General features: G+C 38.3%; 1 protein-coding gene across 4 annotated transcripts in view; it reads left to right on the top strand.

The window, feature by feature from the left end:
* The window catches only part of VPS35B (VPS35 homolog B), a 34891-nt gene that overhangs the window by 1639 nt on the left and 9320 nt on the right, over positions 1-23932 (top strand). For all 4 annotated transcript variants that reach the window (XR_016056085.1, XR_016056084.1, XM_006854910.4 and 1 more), the window contains exons 4-14: positions 1785-1970; positions 11872-11959; positions 15377-15433; positions 15537-15626; positions 15724-15846; positions 16420-16494; positions 16568-16627; positions 19492-19608; positions 19681-19920; positions 19995-20060; positions 20301-20390. Coding sequence is in view for 2 of the 4 variants with exons in the window: in XM_006854910.4 (XP_006854972.1) it covers positions 1785-1970; positions 11872-11959; positions 15377-15433; positions 15537-15626; positions 15724-15846; positions 16420-16494; positions 16568-16627; positions 19492-19608; positions 19681-19920; positions 19995-20060; positions 20301-20390 (1192 nt within the window). In the remaining 2 variants the exon portion in view is untranslated. The remainder of the gene's footprint in view (positions 1-1784; positions 1971-11871; positions 11960-15376; positions 15434-15536; positions 15627-15723; positions 15847-16419; positions 16495-16567; positions 16628-19491; positions 19609-19680; positions 19921-19994; positions 20061-20300; positions 20391-23932) is intronic.

Raw genomic sequence — 23932 nt, 5'->3', positions numbered from 1 at the left:
CAACTCTAGGAGAAGGAAAAACTCCATGATGCATACGCTACTGGAAGAGTTGTAGGCAATGTTACCTATATTTTGGCTAGTGTTATTTTATTTATTTATTGATTTTGGGTGAATCAGTGGGGAATTGAGCATAGGATGCAGCGTTGCAAATCACCAAGCGCTAACCAATTAAGCCCGGGCTCTTTTCGTAGGCTAGTGTTAATGTTCATGTGGACCATATCCCAAGTGGTCCTAGAGTTCCCTTCCACCCTAGTGAGACCCAAGTTCCCAATTGAGCAGTCCTCAAAGTTGAGGTTGATGAGGAAGGGGTCATTGTGCCAAAATGCAGGCTATCCAACTCCATGTGATTCTTTGCCTAGTTGTAGTGGATATTGGTGTTCGAGATGTCCCAAAATTGTTTTTAACGACTGCCCTAGAACTAGTGTTGTGCTCAATCTACACCTTTGGGTGAGGCATGCAACTGTTTCCCCATCAAAATGTCTTTTATTAGATTCTTTTACTGATGCCCCACTTATTGCTAAGAAAATTTTAAAAATACTTAGACTTGAAAAAGAAAAGGACTTTGAATTGAACCCCCCCCCAATAAAAAAAGGCACTTGACATGCAGTGTCCAACACAGACTCTCCCTATCTAGTAATCGCATACTTCATATTCATGGTGATGACATACTGTGCATCCATGTCGAAACTTGTTTTGTACATGTGTCCGCATTTTTACATGATAGGAGACAAAAACTTGTAGTATCCGAGTATCATTGGAGGATGGTAAGGACAATGATACGAAAGAAATGATCATAAATTTGCTAAGAACCTCTGCGGGGCTAGAAGGGTTTTTCAAATATGGATAGTGGGGATATTACTAATCAACCAAATTTTTTTTTTTTTTGTCTACTTTACCAGATTTCTCTTTGGGGATTTGTTAATGGCTGTAGAGGCAATTCTCTGTCGAGGATATTAAAAAGGCAATGTTTGATCTTGACATAACAAGGTGCTTGTGCCTAATTTCCATCTAGCTGCTTTGGGATGGGATGAAGTTTGAGAACTGCAAGATGATTTAGAGTATTGTGGTCCAAGAACTCCAAGATGATTTAGAGTATTGTGGTCCAATTTCAAGCAGAAGTAGGCCCACTTCATATGATGGGGCAGAATTCAGTAAATTGATGGCCGCAACTGCCACTATCTCTTCAATTAGGTAGCTTGCTCTTTCATTCTCCACTATGGCAGTGCCTTATTCTGAAGACCAAGATTTTCACATACTTGTCAGCCAATAATGTCATCAACTGCAAGAACATATAAGTTGATCATTTCATTCATCAGAAATTCCTGTTTTATGTGGTCTTCATTTTATATTGGCCGCTGGAGGAGCAGCATGTCTATCTATTGAGAAAACGTCCAAAAAATAGCACAAAAATGATCTATATATCATCCTGCTGCTCTCTTTTCAGAAGCACAGACCAGAAGTGTGCTGTTGTGTTGAATGGCGATTTAGACTCACATACTTATCTTGTGGTGATCAGTAGACAATGCTGTTTTACAGTGATGGAATATTGGACATCATACACAGAGAAGGTAGTTTTGATAATTCTATAATTTGTAATGATAGTTTGTCATTTTCTGTTACAAATTTCATTGATGTAAGATATGACAGCTTCAAAAAATGGATGGAAAATATGATCTGATATTCTGTGTTTCCTTCTTCTGTTGTCAAGGAGAACTAATTTGATATTCCATTGTTTCACACTCTGTGGTATTTCATTAATGATGTCCCTATCCGTGTTTTGTCAGGTATCTCCTTTGCACAGTGGGATCCGTGTACATTAAATCCAAGGAAGCTCCTGCTAAGGATGTGCTAAAGGATCTCGTGGAAATGTGCCGTGGTGTCCAGCATCCTGTGCGCGGTCTTTTTCTTCGGAGTTATCTTTCTCAAATCAGCAGGGACAAATTACCTGACATTGGCTCTGAGTATGAAGGGTGAGAAATTCACTTGATAATATCACATTATTTCAACATTTTGAGTTCTGAAAATACAGCTTGTTCCTGTGAAAGCTCAGTCATATGCTACTTCATCTTTCTGTCTTGCTCTGTCTCACTAAGTTCCTATTTACTTAGCTTTGCTTAAATCTGGGCAAATGCAAACATCTGTTGAAACTAGTTCTTTTATTTGAAGGTTGGGTACGATGTCATCATTGGTCATTTATGTAACCACTATGTTTCCACCAAAAAAAAAATATTACAATAAGTTTTTCAGTTCGATTTTCTTTTATGATAGCATATTATTTAATCTAGTTTGGGTTTGTGCTGTGGTCAGAAAATTTGCCGTAGCCTAGAGAGATTACATTTAGAATGTGAGCAGTGGCAACTGAAGTTCTTTCTCGTGGTTCTAGATGTGGCATTCATTAGATATCATATTTTCAATCGCTCGACTCGCCAAATTTTATGCCTTAGAGCTTTATCATGTATTCTATGCTTTTGTGTATTGTGATGTTGGAACTATAGATTTCTCATATATTCTAGGGTTTGGTGCATGGTGATGCCGGAAGAATAGATCTCTCAGATTTTCTAGGGATTTGATCATGGACAGTAGATTTCTCGGACATTCTGGTTTGCTATTTTGTCTCTCTTAGTGACATATTTTTCAAGATATGTTCATGATTTTTTAGGTATTTGATCTCTTAGTGGGTCTTTTCTCCCACTCCTGTGATCAGTATTATTTGGGACTTTCTGAGGCCATGGAAGGATCTAAAACATCTTTTTCATCTTGAACCGAGCACAAGGATCCTTGTAATGTGCACCTTGACAACCTAAGCATTCATTTAACTTACTGTAAACTGGGATAGGAGTGATTATCTAGGTATTTCTCTTCTTGGAAACTTAGATGGTACATGTTCGTGCATGTCGATGACTCCAACCCACCACCTTGTGCCATTGATTCTACGCATATCAATTGGCACACATTTGTTGTCATTGATGGAGTCAAGTCTCAGGACAGGCTTTTTGTTCCTTACAACAAAAAATTACATGGGATGCTAACAATGAATAGAAGCAAAATCTATATGGGATGTTTTGGAAGAGTGCTTTTGAAATGATTATTGTGCCAAGGTATTCTGACTGCTTTCAACAAGGTGACAAAACCCATTTTGAGTATTTCAGACTTCTATGGAACATCTGGGACAAACTGAGCCATTAATGATCCAATGTAATCATTCTATCAAATTATCATATTAAGATTGAAGGTGGCTTCCAAGATGATCCCTACTTCGTGAAAATTGAGGGTCAGGACAGTATTTTACCAAAGCAGTTTGGAAGATGCACCTACAAATGATGATTTTCAATATATATATATATATATATATATATGAAAAACTCTTCCCAATACCTATAGGCGAAAATGAACAGCGATTTCGCCTACCCTCATCACTATCCGAACTTCATCGCACGATCACAGTTGTCCGATAGTGTTTCAATTTTCATTTTTTTTCTACAAATCCAAATTACTTGAAATTTGGAACATGTGTACATCTTAGTGAGGCGCACCTAATAAAACTATGAAAAAATAATTCATAAAATATAAATTGACCAAAATACCCCCGCAAATTTATGGGGGTATTTTGGTAACTTTATATTTTACGAATTATGTTTTTCATATTTTTATTCGGTGCGCCTCTCTACGATATACACACGCTCCAAACTTCAGATAATTCCGATTATTACAAACAAAAAGAAAATTAAAACACTACCGGACTGTGACCGTGTGATGATGTTTGGATGATGATGAGAGTAGGCGAAATCACTGTTCATTTTCGCCTATAGGCGTTTTTAGTATCTTCCTCTCTCTATATATATGTATGTATGTACGTATAACGTAATGTGCTACAACATGGACTCTTAGTATCCAGTTTTCTCAATTAATGTCATATTCTCTATTGTTCCTGCATCACAATGCCCCCAAACATAGACTATCTCATGTGTGTGGGAGCCAATAGGGTGAAACCCTTGCATAGATTGGTTTTCCTTGGCCATTTGATCTGCTTCTAATGTTTGAAATCCATTTGGATGATGGGTGTATGAGTTTTATTGATTTTTGAGATTGGATGTGCCCAAGCCCAGCCAATCTAAACTTGCTCGAGTTGCCTGTGCGAAAGCCCTTTCTATGTAGATATGAGGTGAATCTAGTTCTTGCTCCTAGAACATCTTTATCGATGGATTATATCGAACATCTAGGAGTATAGTTCATCCTAGCCAGTGCATCTTAACCTACAACAAAGGAGTTCGTTCACACACATGCATCAATTGGTTTCCAATTTACTAGGTTTGTTGTAATCTAATTGCTTAAATCGATAGAATTCACATATTTGTTATCTAATGTCTATTAAACTTCAGGACCATACCACATGGTTAGTGCAACCTATTCTATGCAAGGGTTTCACCCTATTGGGTCCCACACATGTGAGATTAAAAAACTCAGGCTGATTAAACACATTTTGCCCCAAAAATCATCAACAAAGTCCAAAATCCTTCAGTATTGGTATTGATAGATTCAGCTCAATGGGTTGAGGCCTAAAAAAAAAGTTCATGTTCTAGTGTGTTCGTACGGGTGGCATTGGTAGTCCATACAAATGCCCTCATCCTTAGGTTTGTGTGAAAAGAACCTTCCTAGTATTGTAACAACACATGCATCTACTTAGGGTTTGGTTTCCACTTTGATACTAATATTCTAAGTTTGGTGCGAGGTGATGCAGAAACAATATGATGTAGTTGATGGGATCTGTGGCAATCCCACTCTAGAATCTCACTTTTGCATTTTAGAAAAGGGATCCTCCAAGGAGATCAATTTTTGAATTTCGGGATCTTGATCTCACTTGTAAAGGATTTCAATCCCCACTATTAGGGATCTTGATCTCCACCTTGAAGACTTGAAAATGATTATTTTCTGGTTATCTAGCAACACAACTATACTTTTTGTATAGTTGTATTGCTTGTTGGCTATAAACAAAGAGAACCCTATGTTAAAGAGTATGTATAATACATATATGTCTTTAAGATTAGTAGCCATTGGGCCTAACCCTCTCTTTCTAAACTAGACAGGTTTCTTTTAGCCATTGACTGGGATGAAGCTTTCCCGGGCTCACACACCATCACCCTGCCAGAACCTGTCTCGGACCACTGTCCCATCCTCCTTTCCACCGTACCCTTGAATATAGGACCCAAACCATCCAGGTTTGAATTGGCTTGGCTTGAAGAAAAGTCTCTTTCTTCCTTGATCCCAAACTGGTGGAACTCCTTCGATGGCCAGGTGACCGGAAGAGCTGGTTATAGACTGCAATCTAAAATCCAATTGCTAAGGCCTCCCTCAAATCTTGGAGTCGTTCTATTCCTGGCAACTACTCCCTTATTAAGTCCAACCTCCTAAAGACCCTACAAGACCTTGACAGCCTAGAAGAATCCTGCCCTTTGACTACCAGTGAAGCTGATCTCAGAACCCAATCTAAATTTGAATATCTCTCCACCCTCAAAAAGGAAGAGCTTTATTGGTTCCAAAGATCAAGAGTTAATTGGCTAAAAGTAGGGGACCACAACACCCCTTTCTTTCACAAAATAGCTAACTGTCTGAAGGAGGGACAACTCAACCTCCTACATTAAAGTAAATAACCAGTACCTAGATCAGCCTAAAGAGATTGAGTCAGCCATCCTTGCTTTTTTCCAGAACCTTTACTCTACCCCAAATGTATCGAGACCTGCCATGGCTGATTTAAAGTTCTTCACCCTTACGGAAGATCAAGCTATTTGGCTGGAACGTCCTTTCCAAGAAGATGAAATCCTTAAAGCTCTCGATAATCTAGCGAAGGGCAAAGCTCCAGGTCCGGATGGGTTTCACGTAGCCCCCTTTAAAATCTTTTGGGATACCTTTCGCCAGGATTTCTTAAACTTCTTCTCAGAATTCTTTCTCCGGGGTACACTCGGTAAATCCATTAATGCCACCTTCATTGCTCTTGTACCCAAAGTTGAAGGGGCCGAGGAACTTAAGGACTTCCGTCCAATCAGTCTGTTCAACTCCACTTACAAAATTTTATCCAAGGTACTGGCCTCTAGACAACAGCAGGTCCTCCCTACTGTCATCTCATCCTCACAGTCGGCTTTTATAAAAAATCATCAAATCCTCGATGGGGCTCTGGTTGCCCATGAATGTATCCATTCACGGAACTTGCCTGAAACGCCTGATCTAATCTTCAAGATTGACTGGGAGAAAGCTTACGACCAAGTTAATTGGTTAGTTTTGGACGAAACTATGCTACGAATGGGCTTTGGAGATAGGTGGAGAATGTGGGTGAGAGGCAGCTACTCCCGCCCTTTCTTTTCAATCCTCATCAATTGAACCCAAGGGCTTCTTCCCTTCTTCGAGGGGCCTTCGCCAAGGGGATCCTCTTTCTCCATTCCTCTTCGCTATTTCGGCGGAGGTCTTTAGCTGGTCTCTCACCCGCCTTTACCAAGCTGGGTTGCTTATGGTATTTCGAACTTCACGTCGGGGCCCAATAGTGTCACATCTGCAATATGCTGATGATACACTAGTCTTCCTTGATGCCTCCCCGATTGAAGTGGAAACCTGAGACTCTTTCTCAAGTGCTTCCAATTGGCCATGGGGTTCAATGTCAATATGGATAAGTCCAAAATGATGGGAGTAGCAATTGACTACAACCAAATCGGAGAGCTAATTCCATCCTGGGAATGTAAGTCGATGACCTCCCAACAACCTATCTTGGTCTACCTCTCGGGCTGGGAAAACTGAAGAAGAGGCTCTGGTCCCATGTCATCGACAAGGTAGACAGAAGGTTGGCTGGATGGAAAGGGAGATTTCTTTCCCAAGCAAGAAGAACCATTCTTATCAAGGCAACCCTTGCCAATGCACCTGTATATCTTATGTCTCTTTTCCGAATGCCCGCTTCAGTGGCAAACCGCCTTGATCAGCTCATGAGGAACTTTCTCTGGTCAGGACAGGCAGACAAGACAAAGTTTCATCTCATTTCTTGGGACAAAGTATGCTTACCCAAGAACAAGGGAGGTCTGGGTATCGGAAATATGAGAAAGCAAAACCTCGCCCTGCTCGAAAAATGGTGGTGGCGTTTGGCCACCCAAACGGATAGTCTTTGGGTGAAGGTTCTTCAAAATAAATACAATATTCCAGAACCTTGGTCCAATGCATCTGGAGCGTGGAGATCCTTGGTCTCCTCTATCGATATGTTCAAGAAATTCATCAAGCTTCACCCCAAAGAAGGCACAAGAGTTCGCTTTTGGTCTAACCTTTGGATAGGTCACACACCATTGAGGGAAAGCTACCCTTCTCTTTATGCAATAGCAACCAAGAGAGACTCCCCAATAGAAGAGGAATTGATACCACAGGGAGGTAGAAGATGATGGATGCCTTCGTTTAAGAGGAATCTATTGAGGAGGAAACAAATAACTTCATCTCTCTTTCAGCACTCTTGCATGAACTTTTATTCCAGTTAAGTTGGTGTGGTCCCTGGTCCCTTCAAGAGAATTCACAATGGCCTCTTTTTACAAGAAACTCACCCAACCTCCTACTCTCCCGCTCAACCCCACCTCGGTACTTTCTCAGGTATGGCAAACTGTAGCACCTCCCAAGGTGCAAACTTTCAATTGGATAGCTGCCTCCCATAAGGCACTAACAATTGATCAATCGCAAAGAAAAGGGATCCCCATCCCTAATAGGTGCTGCATGTGTCTCTGCGAGGAGGAGTCCAACCTCCACCTCTTCCTCCTCTGTAATGTAGCATATGACCTTTGGAGTTACCTTCTGCAACTTTTCGGTATGAAGTGGGTGATACCACCAACGATCAATGACTTACTTGCCTTGAACCTCGCCTCACAATGGCCAAAGGATGAGAAAATATTATGGAAGGCTGCTGTGGCTGCGATCCTTTAGACGCTCTGGAAAGAAAGAAATGTCAGGACCTTTAGGGGACAAATTACCCTGGTCCCAGCTTTTTATCAAAAGGTTACAGCCTTAGTAACCTTTTAGGTGTCAAATAATCATCACTTCAAGGGTATCCCAGTGAACTACTTCCTACCTCAATGGAAGAATATTCTCTTACACAGACCAAAGAGAAAGAAAATATCCGCCACCTGGAAACCTCCCCCCCAAGGATCTATCAAACTGAACTTTGATGGATGCTCTTTGGGCAATCCAGGCGATGCAGGGATGGGAGGAGTCTTTCGAGATCATCAACACAATGTCCTTTTTACCTTTTTCGAATACCCTGCATGGAGTTCAGCTCACTTATCTCTTCTGTTGCTGCTCGCTTTCCTTTCCTTTTCTCGCCCTGCCTTAGCTCTATCACTCTATTAGGTGTGCAAGATTCACAGCATGCTGAATCTCTCGTGCTCCTCAAAGGCTGGCAAAGTTTCGATAGATCTTAGGGACAACATCTGATAGTGGAGGGAGACGCCCAAAACATCATCACCTGAGCCTCCAGGCAAGCTTCCCCTCCATGGTATCTTATGCCTTTGTATGACGAGATTGAACTTATATGCAGGGATACAACCATCTCATGGATGCCTCAAACGCCTTCGTGGACCTCTTGGCGAAGAACGAAGCCAAAGGCCATGAGGAAGACTAGGCTCGCAACACCTCTCTTGCATCGTGTGGGCCACACGCAGTTTAGCATAACGTTTGCTCTCTCTGCAATTTTATAGCAGACCTTGTAAGGGGACTTATTTATAACCCCATCTTTATATATTTTGTAAAGGGGCGAACTTATATCCCCATTTCGTATAGGGCTTGAGGGCCCATTCCTTTTGGTTGAGAGCCCCGTTCTCCAGGGTGCTCTTGTTCTATCTCAGCATTGTAACTCCTCTTTTATGGTATTACAATTGTCAACATTTCAAAAAAAAAACAAAAAACAAAAGATTAGTAGTAGTATCCCCAAAAGTTTGGTATCTAGATCCCAAGAGGTCGAGATTGAGATCCCCATAAGGTTGGGATTGAGATCACTAAAATTTAGGGATCTTGATCCCTAAATTTTAGTGATCTGGATCCCTAACATATGCATTATACAGACAATGCTCCCAATCATAGGAATTTTCTAGCCTTTCACGAATCTCCCCCTCCCGTTCCTTTCCCCGGCTCCCGATCTATATCCCGCTTTCGATTTGCTTTCGATCCCAAGAATTATGCAATAGAATGAACCAATTACAATATTGTCCCTACATCATATGGAGTATCTCAAACTTCTCAAGCCAATTGGGAATTTTGTTTCTTTGGGTCCTTGTGTAGTCCTAAAATTTTGAGATGACTCAATATGTCCCTTCACTGGTTGTATATGAAAAGCATTTGCTATGTCAATCTTAGATCAGTGCACAGGCTATCAAATGTTTTTGAAGAGGTTGCGTCTCCTCTTGAGATTGTAATCTTAGCTTGTTCAACTCTGGTTCTTGTGTGGTGTTTTCCTTGATCCATTATCTGCTTTTTATGTGGTGCTTCTTTCCCTGATCTATTGTTCCATTTCTTCTTTTATTATGGGACCCTACATCGACATCTCGTGTTGATACTAATATTGGCTAATGGCAATTCCGCTTGCCACCACTATGCCAAATGACAAACGCATACAAATTTTTAGTATGCCAGGCGGTCCAATTCTACCCAGTTAAACCCAATGTTATCAATGCATAGAACGGGTGAGCATGCTAGTCGTTTACGAAATGTTTAGACCAACTAGTTCATTGGTTCGGAATAAAATGATGCATTAAAAAAAAAAAAACCGGTTCAACTGGTTCCATGAGCTGATTCAAGTGGTTCATTTAACTGAACTAGCCAGTTTAACCAATTTGACCGGTTATGGATCGGTTTTAACAGACTGCTCTAGTTTTATGTCTGGTTTGCAGTCCATTGATTAAATACAATGATATTCGTAGTCCCATAGTATGAGTCTTCTTTTAACTTTTTTATTTTTTTTAGTGCTTCTATTTCATGTAGCTTTAAAACAGCCCCATATTACCAAAATTGGTATGTTTGGTTGCCATTTATCTAGAGGGATGCCTTGAGTATCCCATTGCCGTCACTATAACCAACAATTAGAGCCTTCAAATTATTCCATCCTACACTCTAGCAATTTATACAAAGGTGTGAAGAATCCCCAGTTTTTAACTAGCTATGAGATTAGGATTTGCTTTCTAAACTTTTATGCTAATTTCCAACCCCATAAGGTTGATGGTTAAAGAGAGTTATAATAGGATCCTACTTGATGGATAACTCAGGATAGCTACTTTTTGTCTATTGATTGTTTCCCACTAGTTCTCCATTGAGATGCTACAACATGACCTTCATACATTGCTTAGAATTGCTGGCATTTATTATAGTATTAATATGACTATAGCATGAAAAAGTTCTATTGTTACATGAGGTATGAATCCATGTTCTAAGATTTTGGGGATCCTAGCTACTGTCCTTCAAAAATTGTGTAAAATCTTTGTAAGAACTTCATGAACCATTTCATGAAATTCCCCGTTTCACGTATGACTGAACTATTGATTTAAAAGAATGATCTCATTCTCCTTCCTACGTTGAAAGTTTCATATTAACTTCTGGAGAAAATATCACTAAAATGTTCAAACCACCTTTAAAAATATTAAGGTGGTCAAATTAACCTATTTAGCATTAGATGTACTTTATACCATTCCTTTCACTAAATTATCCCAAAAGTTTTATTTAAAATTAAAAATGCCCAAATTGCCTCTGTTTCAGGTCCCTAACCATAAACAAGTGGGGGCATTTTGGTAATCTGGCTCACTTAAGTAGCTTGAGCCAAATGGTGTAAATACCCATCCTATTTAGGATTAGGACCCGAGATAGGGATTTCCAATGAAAGAGTCTTGGGTTCCTCACCCTAAATAAGCGGGGGTTGAACTGTCATTGTGCTCATGCCATCTAATCCAAGCAAAATGACAATATTACACCTCCATATTCTATGTTAGGAATTTGGGACTCACTTTTTCTATTCAATTGGAGATCCTTGCTCCAGGCTCCTAATCGTGAGTTTGGGTATTTATGTCATTTGAGTTAGGTCATTAAGTGGGCCAAATTACCAAACTGTTCCTCTTTGTTCGGTTTTAGGAACGCGGAACAAGGATTTGCAATAAACGAAGGAGGTTCCTAGTTAACAAGGAGGGATAAAATTGTCATTTGAATTAAGTGGCCTGTGTAAAATGATGGTCCCACCCCCACTTATTCGGAGTTAGGAACCCAAAACTTGCTTTATTGTTTATTGGAAATCCTTTTTTTGGGTTCTTAACCCTGAAAAAGTTGGGATATTTACATCCTTTAGCTTGAGCCATTTCAGTGAGGCTAAATTACCAAAATGGCCTTGCTTTCGGGGTTATGCATCCAGAACGTAGGCAATTTGGGCTTTTCTAAATAATAATTTTTGAGGAGGTTCTTTAGCAAAACAAACCTTATAAAACCGCTTCATTGCCAAATTCATTGATTTGACCACCTTGGGCATTTTCTTGAGCAGTTTGACCATTTTAAGTGATATTTTCCTTGTGTTCTTGATTGTTCATTGCTTGTTAACATGAAAATGGTTTGTGAACTACCAGCAGTAAAAAAAGGAAAACATTTGAATGTGGACATAGATTGAGGCATGAAACCATTTAGGGGGTGTAGATGGGAAAAAAAGGAAAACAGAAAAAAAAGAAAAAAAGAAAATTCTCTTTCAATATATAATGTCAAAGATCGCCTTCCATTTCAAAGATTTCTGTGGACTTCCAAAATTTTCCCACTACAAAAATTTTATGAATCTAAACTGGGAAAAATAAACCATAAATCATGTTGCTCAGTTTGACCCTTGTAATCTCTTTGTAGGGATGTTGGCACTGTCATGGATGCTGTGGAGTTTGTGCTCCAAAATTTCACTGAGATGAATAAACTCTGGGTCCGCATGCAGCACCAGGTTTGTAGAAATCTGCATTAATATATTTTTGTTTAAGTATTGGGGCTTACATCATATGCCACTTAAATATATGGAGGACCAAAATGTCCTTTCCCCCTGAAAAGGGGGGATTCTATTTGGGGTGGGGGGGCAGTGTTGTTTGGGGTTCAAAAATGAAATCCTTTTAAGGATGGCAACCAAATTTGTTCTTGCAGAATCGATAGGCATTCTACTGGAAACGTTTTTAGGATTAAAGAGGTAGCAAAATAGAGCTTTGGCAACTGAAAGTGACTGATTCAAGCCTACTTCTATTTGTGTTTTGAAATTTTAGTAAATTCAATTGTCTATGTTTAGGGTTTTGTATTTATTGCAAGTATTGGTTATGATATGCGAGTTTTTCATTTTCATGTGTCTATTTTTGAAGTTTGTCTTTACATTTATGATGAAACTTCATGAGTCACTTTTTTTCCATTTCCCTTATTTTGCTAATTTTGTGTGATTATAATACATTTATACCTATGTTTGGCTATATTTATGGCTATGTTTGAAAATACTAGTTTATGTATGGCTACATCTGTAATTTATAATGCAAAATAATGAATTTATAATATATATGTGGCTAAATTTATAATGCATACATGATGCAAAATCATAAATTCGTACACCCCACTCTCCCCCTTCTTCTTTGCAGTGCCCACTCGGGTCACTAGGGGGTTGCCTAGGCTGGCCTGGGCCTGGGTGCCATTTTCTGTTTTCTTGAACGTCAGTCAAGTTATCATTATCCTATAATTCGGCCATATTGCAGGATCTAATAGGGCTTATGATTTGGTGATAAAAAATAGCAAGTTAGATCTGTATTGCTCGATCTGACTTGGTACCATGGGGATGGTTTCGAATGGCTCCAAACTGAGTAATCATTCCGGTTTGCCCAAAATCGCTCAGTTCACTATAACAAACTGAGTGATTTTTTGATAAAAATGGCGAATTTTAAAAAATTGCTGATTTTCCTGTGGTCCATTGTTTGAACGAATAATGACACTTTCTTAATTGGAAAGCCCTTTTTCTGCCTTTTAATTCATTTCCCTCTCATTTTAGTTTAGAAAATTTCGATTCCCATTGTTTGTAGCATGCAGCTTCTACCCCAAAGGACTGCCATTTTGGGAAGCGGAGCTTCTTTGGAACTCCTAGAAAATAATTGTGTGGGAAAAAACCCTGAGATCCATGGAGCTTTGGTGCGGTTTCTAGCATTGTTTTTAGGATTGGACTGGTGACCGAACTAGTAAGGGCAACTATCCGGTCAGACCAGACTGGTTTCCCCTTGTTAATTCTTGTCAAATAATTTTAAAAAATATTAAGAAAAATAAAAAATGAACAAATATATAAAGTATAAAAAATCCATAAAATATAGGAAACTCAAAAAATTTAAGTAAAAAATCCATAAAATATAGGAAACTCAAAAAATTTAAGGAAAATACTAGGAATAAATTTAGCAATATTATGACTGATAATAAAACTGAAAATAAGAGAAAAAAGAACAAATCCTATTTTTAAAATGTTTCAATAGTTCAAAATTTTCTATGATTTCATTTTAACACCAAATAAAAAACAACACATATAAAAAAGTTATTGTTTCACAAAAAAGAAAATATACATTAAAAATAAAAAAGCCGGAGGATATTTAAGCACCCAATTCACCTTATCCATAGATGTCAATTTTTGAAAACACTATGGTTTATTTCCATTGATGTCTTGTATAATTACAATAAACAATAAAATAAAAAACAATGAAACTCTAAACAATAAGAAAAACCTAAAGTTTTTACACAAATTAAGAAGAAGACACTAAGTCAATAAAAAACAACTATTAAAATGATTGGAAGATAAGATCCAACACGTTGTTTTGGAAAAAGAAGGGTTAAAAAATAAATTTTTACCCAAACTCTAAAAGGCCAATCTTTTTTCTATTTTCTCCAAATATAAACAAGCAATAAATGGAAAGGGGGGGGGGGTAAAAGACTTACTTGGAGTTTGATTTATATGTACCTATATATATATGTGTGTGTATATATATATTTATATATATGTTTGTGTGTGTGTGTGTGTGTGTGTGTGTGTGTGTGTGTGTGTGTTTGTGTGTGTGTGTGTGTTTGTGTGTGTGTGTGTGTGTGTTATATATATATGTATGGAAAATGATTCTGTGAGCCAGTGGGTTCACAAGTTAAAATGAGCCTCACGGCTTAGATTGAATCTGGGCCGATCTGACGATCACAGATGCCTAGTAGTGTTTTAATTTTAATTTGTTTTCGACAAATCCAATTCACTTGAAATTTTAGGCGTGCGTTCGTAAAAAATAGGTGAATTGATGAAAAATATCAAAAAAATATTTTATATGAAAAAATTGATCAAAATACCCTTATAAAGTTTCGGGGGTATTATATATATATATATATATATATATATCGAGAGAGAGAGAGAGAGCTGCCAAAGTTATTCTGTTTCTCTCTAAAAAGCATCTCTTTTAACCCTCAAAGCTCTCCCAAATCTTATAAATGAACAAAAAGCCCCCTTACTTTATCAAAAGGACAAAAAAACCCAAAAAAGTGTATATTTTTTGGAGAAAAGGCGGCTGGTCAGGAATTTCCAAACCCTCACCCCCTCCCCCCAAACGCAGAAAAACAAAGAAAGAAAAAAACAATTGATATGAGTTTTTCCACTGGTCTGGTGCCGTTTTACTAGGCTGGTCGGTCCAGGGGACTGGTATTGACTGATTTGGACACTGGTTTGCTGGCCAACCTGTCAAAACGGCTGGTCCATTTTGATTTTTAAAGCCCTGGATTCTAGGGCTTGGTCATGGATGATGTTGTGTGAGGTGCTCTGGTTTTGCATTTGGTGAGGCATGGAAACCCTATTAAGTTTTGATGTTAGCTGGTGATTTGATGTTGTTCTGATTATGTGCCCAAAAAATTGGAAAAATATGTGCAAAAGATTCCCCAAAATTTTACCATAATCGGAGGGGATTCTAATTCAAAATTTACCGACAAATTTTAGGATGGGTTTCAATACATTTTAAATGTAAATATGTCCTAAATTGGACTCAAATTCTAATTTCGATAGGATCACTCAAATTTTATCTCTGTTTTTATGCATACTATAGTAATGCATCTTTTTCAAAGACCTAAATGAACCTATGTTTGGACTAAGTCAAGTCCCAGTTCTTCTTCTGCTTCTTTCCTATTTTTTATTTTTCCTTCTTTTTGATCAATTTGATCCGGGTTGCCCCCAGTCGGCAATTGGACACAGAATCACGTCTGACTCAGTTTTCCTGGTGTCCTAGTCGAACATCTGTTCTGGTTTTTTACAATGCTGTTTTATCAGGTTTTTTATACTGTTGATGTGATGCCAATTGTGGATTTGAAAAGTGATGTTTTTGGTCTGCAGGGACCTGCTCGAGAGAAAGAGAAGCGGGAGAAAGAAAGAAGTGAACTTCGTGACCTTGTGAGATTGGAACTTGGAATACGTCAAGCTGTTTCAGTGTGACTTGGATATTATTGAATTCTTTCATGTTCCTTGAGGGTAACTCTTGGCACTTGTTGTTCAGGTGGGAAAGAACCTTCATGTTCTCAGTCAAGTAGAAGGTGTAGATCTTGAGATGTACAAAGAAACTGTGCTGCCAAGAGTTTTAGAACAGGTAGTAAGATCTTTTCCTGCAATGTGCTTACTGGCCTCTGCATCTTTGGTGTTGTGTGTTTCATGTGATGAGGATAATTTTATATTTGGCTGTGCAGGTTGTCAATTGCAAGGATGAGCTTGCACAATACTACCTGATGGATTGCATAATACAAGTCTTTCCTGATGAATATCATTTGCAAACTCTAGAGACTTTGTTGGGTGCTTGTCCACAGCTTCAGGTGGGCAATACATTTAGCCTGTATATTTTATTGAAAGACTGTAAATCTTTTTGGTGTCAATTTTGGCGATATTGGTTCCATGATTGTTGTGCTAACCTTCTCAATGAAACATGTTCGTGACTTTTTCTATCTGCTGATGATATCATATATAATTCAAGGGATTACAGTCATTGTTGACAACCATATAGTCTTCTGGGTAAATGAAATATTACTTAGGACATGCATGATGTTCTCTTCATCTCTTCCCTCAAAGAATCCAGTAGACCACTCTGAGTTTTGGATTTTGTAGATGTTGCCTACATTTTTCACTTCATAATAAGCACACATTAGTTCCAAAGATTACATAATAGTTTTGTCCTATGAAACTTTGAGCTATCCTCTTGGACTAACTCTTTGAATTGAACCGTAGTTCAGGAAATTAAGAAAAACAGGACATTTGACTCCTTTTTACTAAATATGAGCAGGGGCTTCCTGGAAGTCGCTGAATTGTCATCACTTGATGGGATTTTTGGTTCCCTTCTTAATGGATTCATTTGACATGTATTTATTGTTTTTTACTTGTTTGATCTGCAGTCGTCTGTGGATATCAAAACAGTCTTATCTCAACTGATGGAGAGATTATCAAATTATGCTTCTTCGAGTTCAGAAGTGAGACATTCCCTTTCCATTGCCTTATTTGGCATTAATTGCCTTTATTTTTCTTATTGCAATTTCCTTTCAGGTTTTACCAGAGTTCTTGCAAGTGGAGGCATTCTCTAAATTAAGTGGTGCCATTGGGAAGGTAAACTCAAATTGTGAGGGTCCAGAATTTCCTTTAGATTTGACTTTAGTTTCGTAGTGTGACCATGTGAGTAATATTTGTCTTTTGATATATGTTCAATTGATTTTCAGAGCATTGTGTTTTCTTGCTTTTAATTTTTTGCAAGAGATAATTGTTTGGATGCATTCTACTCAATTTTTCTGGGGTAACTAACTGGACTCACTCCTGCTCCATTTATTCCTCAGTGGATTTTGTATTCTTTTGTAGTTTTATGATCATGATTCATGAGTATACCTTGACGAAATTGATAGAAAAAAGAGAATTGCTTGGGGAGCTAATCTTTCAATTCAGTCATTAAAATATTATTATGTGCATTTGTAGGTGGCCATCTTGCATCAAAGAATTATGCCAATTACTATACTGCATTTCATTCGGCTGTTGCAGCATTAAATCTCATATTATTGGTTCTTTCTATCGATAATTAACTGTCTTATTGATGTTGTGAAGATGTGACGCATGAAGTTTTGATAGAAGTACAAAACGAGGTGTATACATGGTGGGGGAGAAAAGTGAGATCATAAAGATAGACAGCTGAAATAATATCTGGCTGGAAAGGGAGCTCCTGCTAAACTCGTTAACATCACGATCTTTTTCTAGTTCTGCTTCATTATTGTATGTGGGAAAGATATATCTTTTGTGCTCGCTAAAAGCATGCTCTCTTCAAAATGGTCTGCCATCCTCCATGCGAATTGATTTTCACCCTTTGCCTACTTAATCGCCTAAGAAAAGGAATTACTTGAAATAAGGACCAAATTCTATGCTATCCTAGCATCATAAATACCCGCGGGCCTGAAAGGTTAATTCTCATATTATTGATTTCAAAAGGTTTCTTAATCTATGAAACTCTCCCTCACTATTTATTGAATGTTGGAAATGATCTCTGCCCTGTTGCATCATCTCCTGATAATTACTTGAGGAGCCAGACTAGAGATATCCACAAGAGGTGAAAAGACTGAACTTATACACTACAATGCTCTTTAAGGATAAAAAATCTATCCTTCGGAAGAGTTGCCCAACATATGTCAACTTATCTGCAACTTCAGCGCCTTGATTTCTGCTTTCTTATGTCCATCTCTAAGTTTTGATTCATGTACAAAGAGATGAATTGCTGCATGGAGTAATGACTTTTCTTTCCCCACTCAAAAAAATTAAATGCATCCTCGACATTATAACTGTTATTCCATTGTACTAGTACCAGTGACTGTAAAATGTAAAAGTTTACAACTAGCCCACACTAGTAACATCCTGGAGATGGAGTGGCACTTCATAGCAGCCGACTACACCATCGCTTTGTTACTTCCACAAAACATAATGCTATACATGATCAAATTTGGAAATGTTGCTGAATTCTAGTCTCTACCCAGAGATCGTGGCCTGGTAGTTCCATCCCTCCCCAAAATAGTCAGATTTGCTTTCATCTGCATTTTCATGGAAGGACATGTTATGCTCAAGCGCACATCTATAAATATCTTCTATCCTTAAAGATCACTTTGCCCTCTGACATTGTAATTGACATTATACATCTGCAAGGGAAAAATTTGCAGGTTGCTTATAGCTTACATTCCATAACGTCACCCGTTGAAAATCTTCCTCCATACTAGTAGATTGTGTTAAACATAAAACACCTACAAAGATAAATTAGAACATCCTTAGGAACTTTGTAGCTAATGGTCTTCCTCTTTTAATCCAACCGAAATATTGATGTACTAAGATGACTATAGAGCTCTCCTTATCTGATTCCCCATATTTAAATTATTTTTTTTGTTTTTGTGTATTTTGCTTTTAATGCAGAACTACCCTTATAATTGGTAAGTGCTCTATATGATGTTGGCCAATGTAGCTAAGTAGATACAGCTTTCGTGGTTGATGGTGTTGCTTTTGCTGCTCTGGTACCATTTCCTTTACCACTAAATTGGCATGCGGCTTTGGTGTTCATTTATAAGCTCCCCAAATGGAATTCTATCTCATGTGCCTGGGATTCTGTATAAAGGCCAAATTTAAGCTCTTTGTGGATCATTTTCTCTTGGACTATGAGTTGGTTGAATATGATGAATATAGGTGAACAAGTTTGCACATTAGGTTGTGGATCAGCAACTCGCTTGTGAAACCATATGCTAGTTGTGGTATTTGGCTTGCATAGTTTTGAGAGCTGACGGATGTACAAAGATCTGTTCTGAGGTAGTCATGCTCTCAAATTTCGATTCTGTCATGCATATGGGTGCAGTTTTCCTTCATATGGGTGTTTCATATATAGTGCTTGATGACTAACAAATGAAACTGCTTCATTAAAATTATAGAATAAGGACGTAAGGCATATGATTTCCTAAGAGAATGAGGTTGCACTTCCCATTAGTTTTTTTTTCAAGACCTCTTTGTATGTTCAACACTTCAGCGAGAAGATAGAGTATGTCTTTTCTTGGGCCCAGTTCCTGACAAATGCTGTACACTAGCAAGAATTACACCATTTGAGCACATCTGAGTTGCATTGTGTGCATCACTTTCACTTATACAAGGGACTCTATCAGAAAATTGTTTGACCTGCTAGATTTACACTGCTGAATGACCTTAGTTGCATGCTTTCTTTCCTGTATACAATCCCTCAATTATCACATGATATATTAGTTAAAATCCCATGCACCGTTTTGCGTCTTTTTAATTCAAGATTACTCGGTGCTTTTCAAAGTTACATTGCAAAGCGGGTCAATGTGCTATTTTCTTATTGTAGTGCCAACTTCTTGGGTTTTTATTATCATGAACAAATGAGGTAATATCATACCCTTTGACAATGTTCTTATTGAATGCATGTTTTACATTCATGTTGCCAGGTTATAGAAGCACAGCCAGAGATGCCTGTTGTTGGAGCTATAAGTCTATATGTTTCACTTCTTACCTTCACTCTACGAGTTCATCCTGATCGACTAGATTATGTGGACCAAGTGCTGGTACGTGCTGTTTGTCTATTGATGCAGTCTACTTTTAGATCAGAAATGTTCCCTGACAGATAATGTCTACAGGGTGCTTGCGTGAAGAAACTTTCAGGAAAAGCAAAGGCTGAAGATAGCAAAGCAACAAAACAAGTTGTTGCACTTCTGAGTGCTCCCCTGGAGAAGTACAATGATATTGTGACGGCACTGAAACTGACAAATTATCCTCGTGTCATGGATCATCTTGACCATGTGACCAATAAAGTCATGGCAGTGGTTATTATTCAAAGCATTATGAAGAATAATACCTACATAACGACTGCAAACAGAGTATATTTCCTTCCCCTGTTATTCTACCTCTTGGATTGTGTCCTGGGCATTGATGAAGTTCTCTTTCATTTCAGGTGGAGGCACTATTTGAATTAATAAAGGGGCTTATTAAGGATATGGATGGAACTCCTATTGAAGAGGTGGAGCTTAGAATAATTTTTTTTTTTTTTTTTTTGTCCTGGATGAATAACTACTAGATCAATGAAGTTTTAACTTGAAAATCTAGCTCATAATATTTTTCATCCTATGCTTTCTGATTAGAAAAGTTCCATTATCATCCTTTTTTATCATAAGATGGAATGTTTGCGCTTTCTCAATATTATATTTGCTATGAAAATTTAAAATGTTTGGCCTTTTTTGTTTTATTGTTTTTTACATAGCTTGATGAAGAAGACTTCAAGGAGGAGCAGAATTCTGTTGCTCGCCTCATTCACATGCTAGTAAATGAAGATCATGAGGAGATGATGAAGGTACGAATGTGGGTATGCTTACTATGAGTGTGCATGTCTAGGCTAATGCATGTCCCTTATGCCTACCCCAAAAGTTTTCCTAGTGATGCCAAATGAAATTCTAAATTATAAAATTCGCTTATCCTTGTAAAAGTTGACATGTTGTTGTTATGTCTTTACTCTTAAATTAGTGTTATCTTACTCCACTTTACTCTTAAAAGTTGACATCTATGAATTAGTGCTATCTTACTCCACTTACTATGGGCAATAGCCCTATGATACCCTGTCGCCGTTCTGCTTGCATATTATTCTGTGCATGAGCTTCACTAGAAAGGTCAGGTCAGGCAAGATTTCTGGTTGAGCAAGATAAAACAACATGCTTATAGATGTGCTGGTGCCATTTGAATGTCCATCAGTGGGGTGTTTTGTTGAGCCTTTGTATCGCTACAAAACTCCTAAGTAGTATTATAGTTTTCCCTCGCTGGATTCATTTATTTATCCTCAGCTTACTGGATTCCATTGTTGGGGCCTCTAATAATTTTGAAGAAGCAATAAAAACTATAATAATTCTGGTCTTAATTGAGTCTGTTTCTTATAAACAATGTGACAACCTTGCACTGACAAGTTCATCCTTCTTCATTTGGATAATTTTGTGTAACATACTTGCTGAACATTTAAAGTCTATTGTTCCTTAGTCATAGTTTGAGTGTCGTGGCCTTCTACTTTGATGTTTACGCAATTCAATAAGATCTGGAATAACACTATAGGTATATGTTGTCGATTTTTATCCAGAAAATGTTTTTGTGATAATTTATTGTCGTCCATAATGAGAATAATGCCAATACCCCCTTTATGGGCCATAGTTGTTGGGATCGGGAGTGAATCTGGAGCATGATAGGGATCAGGAGCAGGGGAACCGTGAAAGGCCAGAAGATCCTTATGGTTGGGACCGTTCTTTGTAGATTGTATTAGGTTCTCGATCCCAACCTTCCGGGATCTCCATCCCGATGTTTTGGGATCTCAATCCCAAACATTTGGGGATCTTGTTCCTATCCTTGAGCATGTATAGTATAGGACTAATAGTGGGTATGCGATCCCTAATAGTAAGGATCTAGATCCATAGCAAGATCCCTACCTAAGTTGGGCGATCCTAGCAACTAGGATAATTCAATTGGAGTAAGTAATGTTAAGTTGCTTAGTAACAAAGTGATAATGCACAATCTGTGTCTCACTCCAGATGTGCTAGTGCAAATTATAATTATGACCCTAGATTTCTGAAATAATAAGAGAACTAACACATCAAGAGGACAAATTCGCTTTCATTTCCATATAATGGAAAAAAGGGTTTTTTATATATGAATTGGGTTCGTGATGAGGTCCAAATACTCGGTTTCTGTTTGCATTTTGCATCAAAACAGTATACAGATTTGAACACCCTTGATTCGAGACTTGCAGCATATTACTGACCTTAGAAAGAAATACACAAAGAGAATGGAAAAATATCAACACCAAGGGGATATATGAAGCCCTGTAGACCTGACTATATTGGGGATGTTACTACGTTCTACTCTTGTCAATTGAGTCTGAAAATGTCAAGTGTTCTCTCTACAGATGATTTTAACATGCTGCAGCAAAGGCTGGGACAATATCGTGTGTCTCTTCCTTACTTATGACGTGTAAGAATCTCAAAATAAGATAGGACGTTATGCTCTTTATGCCACTTTGTTATAAGTCCCTAACCATCTGTCTATGATCATTCCCCACACCATTTCAGTAATGGAGTATATAGAGGTTTGTAGATGATAAGTTTGAATATCTTTGGGATTTATCCAAATCGAATAGTTAAAACTACTCATGGATTAGTAGCATGGTATAAACTTTACTTTTTAATTTAAATTTAAATGTGCTCAAGTGGCTTTAGTGATAGGTTTCAATCCATTTTGTTGCTAAACCACCTCAATATTTGAATTTGAACATCAAACAACCTCAATTTGCACTGATCCAAGCGGTTATCCGCAGTCACCTGTGGTCAAGTCAAACCACAGTTTGAACATATTTGCCTCCAACGGATGCCTCTTTCTGATGGTGAATGTTTTTGACCTGGGATTTGGGATTTTGCATGCTGATTGAGGACTCAAAAAGAAATCATTCTCACTCAAATCGATAAATTGCGAGGGAGATATGCCTCGTTAGAGTCGATCCATTTCTGCTGCAGATTTCGACAGAAAATCAGACCGCTAGGTGTTTAACCTTTTTCACCTTAGGGGATTATAGACCTTGGGATTGGATAATCTTGTAGAGGGGCTCATGCCTTCACAAAATTTGGTTCTGAGACTCCTTAATAACTTAGGAAATATCACAGACCTGCGGCCAAACTTTTGGACAATTTTATGACTATTGTTGTAAGTCCAACTGCTTCCACATTAGAGGTCCATAGAGTGCCGGCCTCCCATGGTGGATAGGCCATTGAGTCAGGATTCTAGTGGTCCAGGTCCCATGATAAAACTTCTTATATATTGCGAGATATCTTGATTTTAGTGACCAGAGATGGGTATGGGCCTTGGCTATCGTTGAGGGGTCAAATCATCTCCAACTGTGCTAAAACTCTGGGAGGAGGGTTATCACACCTCAAATAGAATTTTCCCATGGATTCCAGATCAATCCCCATGTATCATGGGGGGCTAGACTAATGGTCAAGGTATATCCCGGCGACTCGTGAATTGGGAGATGTGTCGAATGGTGTCCAATGTGTATAATTCTTGGATGAAAGGCATATGAGGCCTCACTCTGATATGATTTGATGAAGCATCAAGTAGCAGTTGTCGAACCCCTTTTGACGAAAGATGGTCCTCAAGACATCAAATTCTATCCAAGTGGGTTGACGTTTAGGTTGGAATTTAGGAATTCTAAACTTTTGGGTTTACTAGTGAGTTATGAGTCCTAGTAGGGTTAGGGTTATGGGGAAATGGGAATCCCTAGTACCTTGATGTTTCCTCCAAGGCTTAAGACAACAAGGTTTCGGGGTATGGAGATCTCGTAATTCCAATAGGATTAAGGTGTATAAAATCTTAATGGATTAGGATTGAGGATAATGTGATGGAGAAGGTTTGTGTGATTAGGTCAATAATTAAGATTGATTTAAGGGTAGGAGTCCCTTGCTGTAAATTAATAGTCCGACAAGATAAGGTAATGGTTGCAAAAGAAAATCTAGGTTGTAAACTTGGGATTGAAGGCTAAGGGAGGTAGATATTAGTCAGGGCAACTATTGAGCTAATTTACTTAGGTGGTTGAGAGTTATGACCAGGTTCTTGTGGAAGGGTTTGAATAGGTGACGAATTTGGTCTTGTGGAATCTTAGAGGGGATGTATCGCACAAGAAGGGTATAAAAATGGGGCCCGAGCTTACATAAGGAGAACTTCCAATTCAAAAGCTAGGGTTTTGGAAAATATCTCAACCAAAAGAAGAAAATGGGGGAGACTCTCCCAAACCTAGGGTAGAGTTGTAGAATCACTTTTTCTACAAAAAGAGTTGAGGAATCTCTCCTCCATAGTGGCTTTTCATTA

The sequence above is a fragment of the Amborella trichopoda genome, chromosome 5, assembly GCF_054954075.1.
Source record: "Amborella trichopoda isolate Santa Cruz 75 chromosome 5, AtrichopodaSantaCruz75HAP2 v2.0, whole genome shotgun sequence".
Lineage (NCBI taxonomy): Eukaryota > Viridiplantae > Streptophyta > Magnoliopsida > Amborellales > Amborellaceae > Amborella > Amborella trichopoda.
Note: the sequence above shows the minus strand (reverse complement) of the source record. Positions and strands in the feature narration are given on the sequence as shown.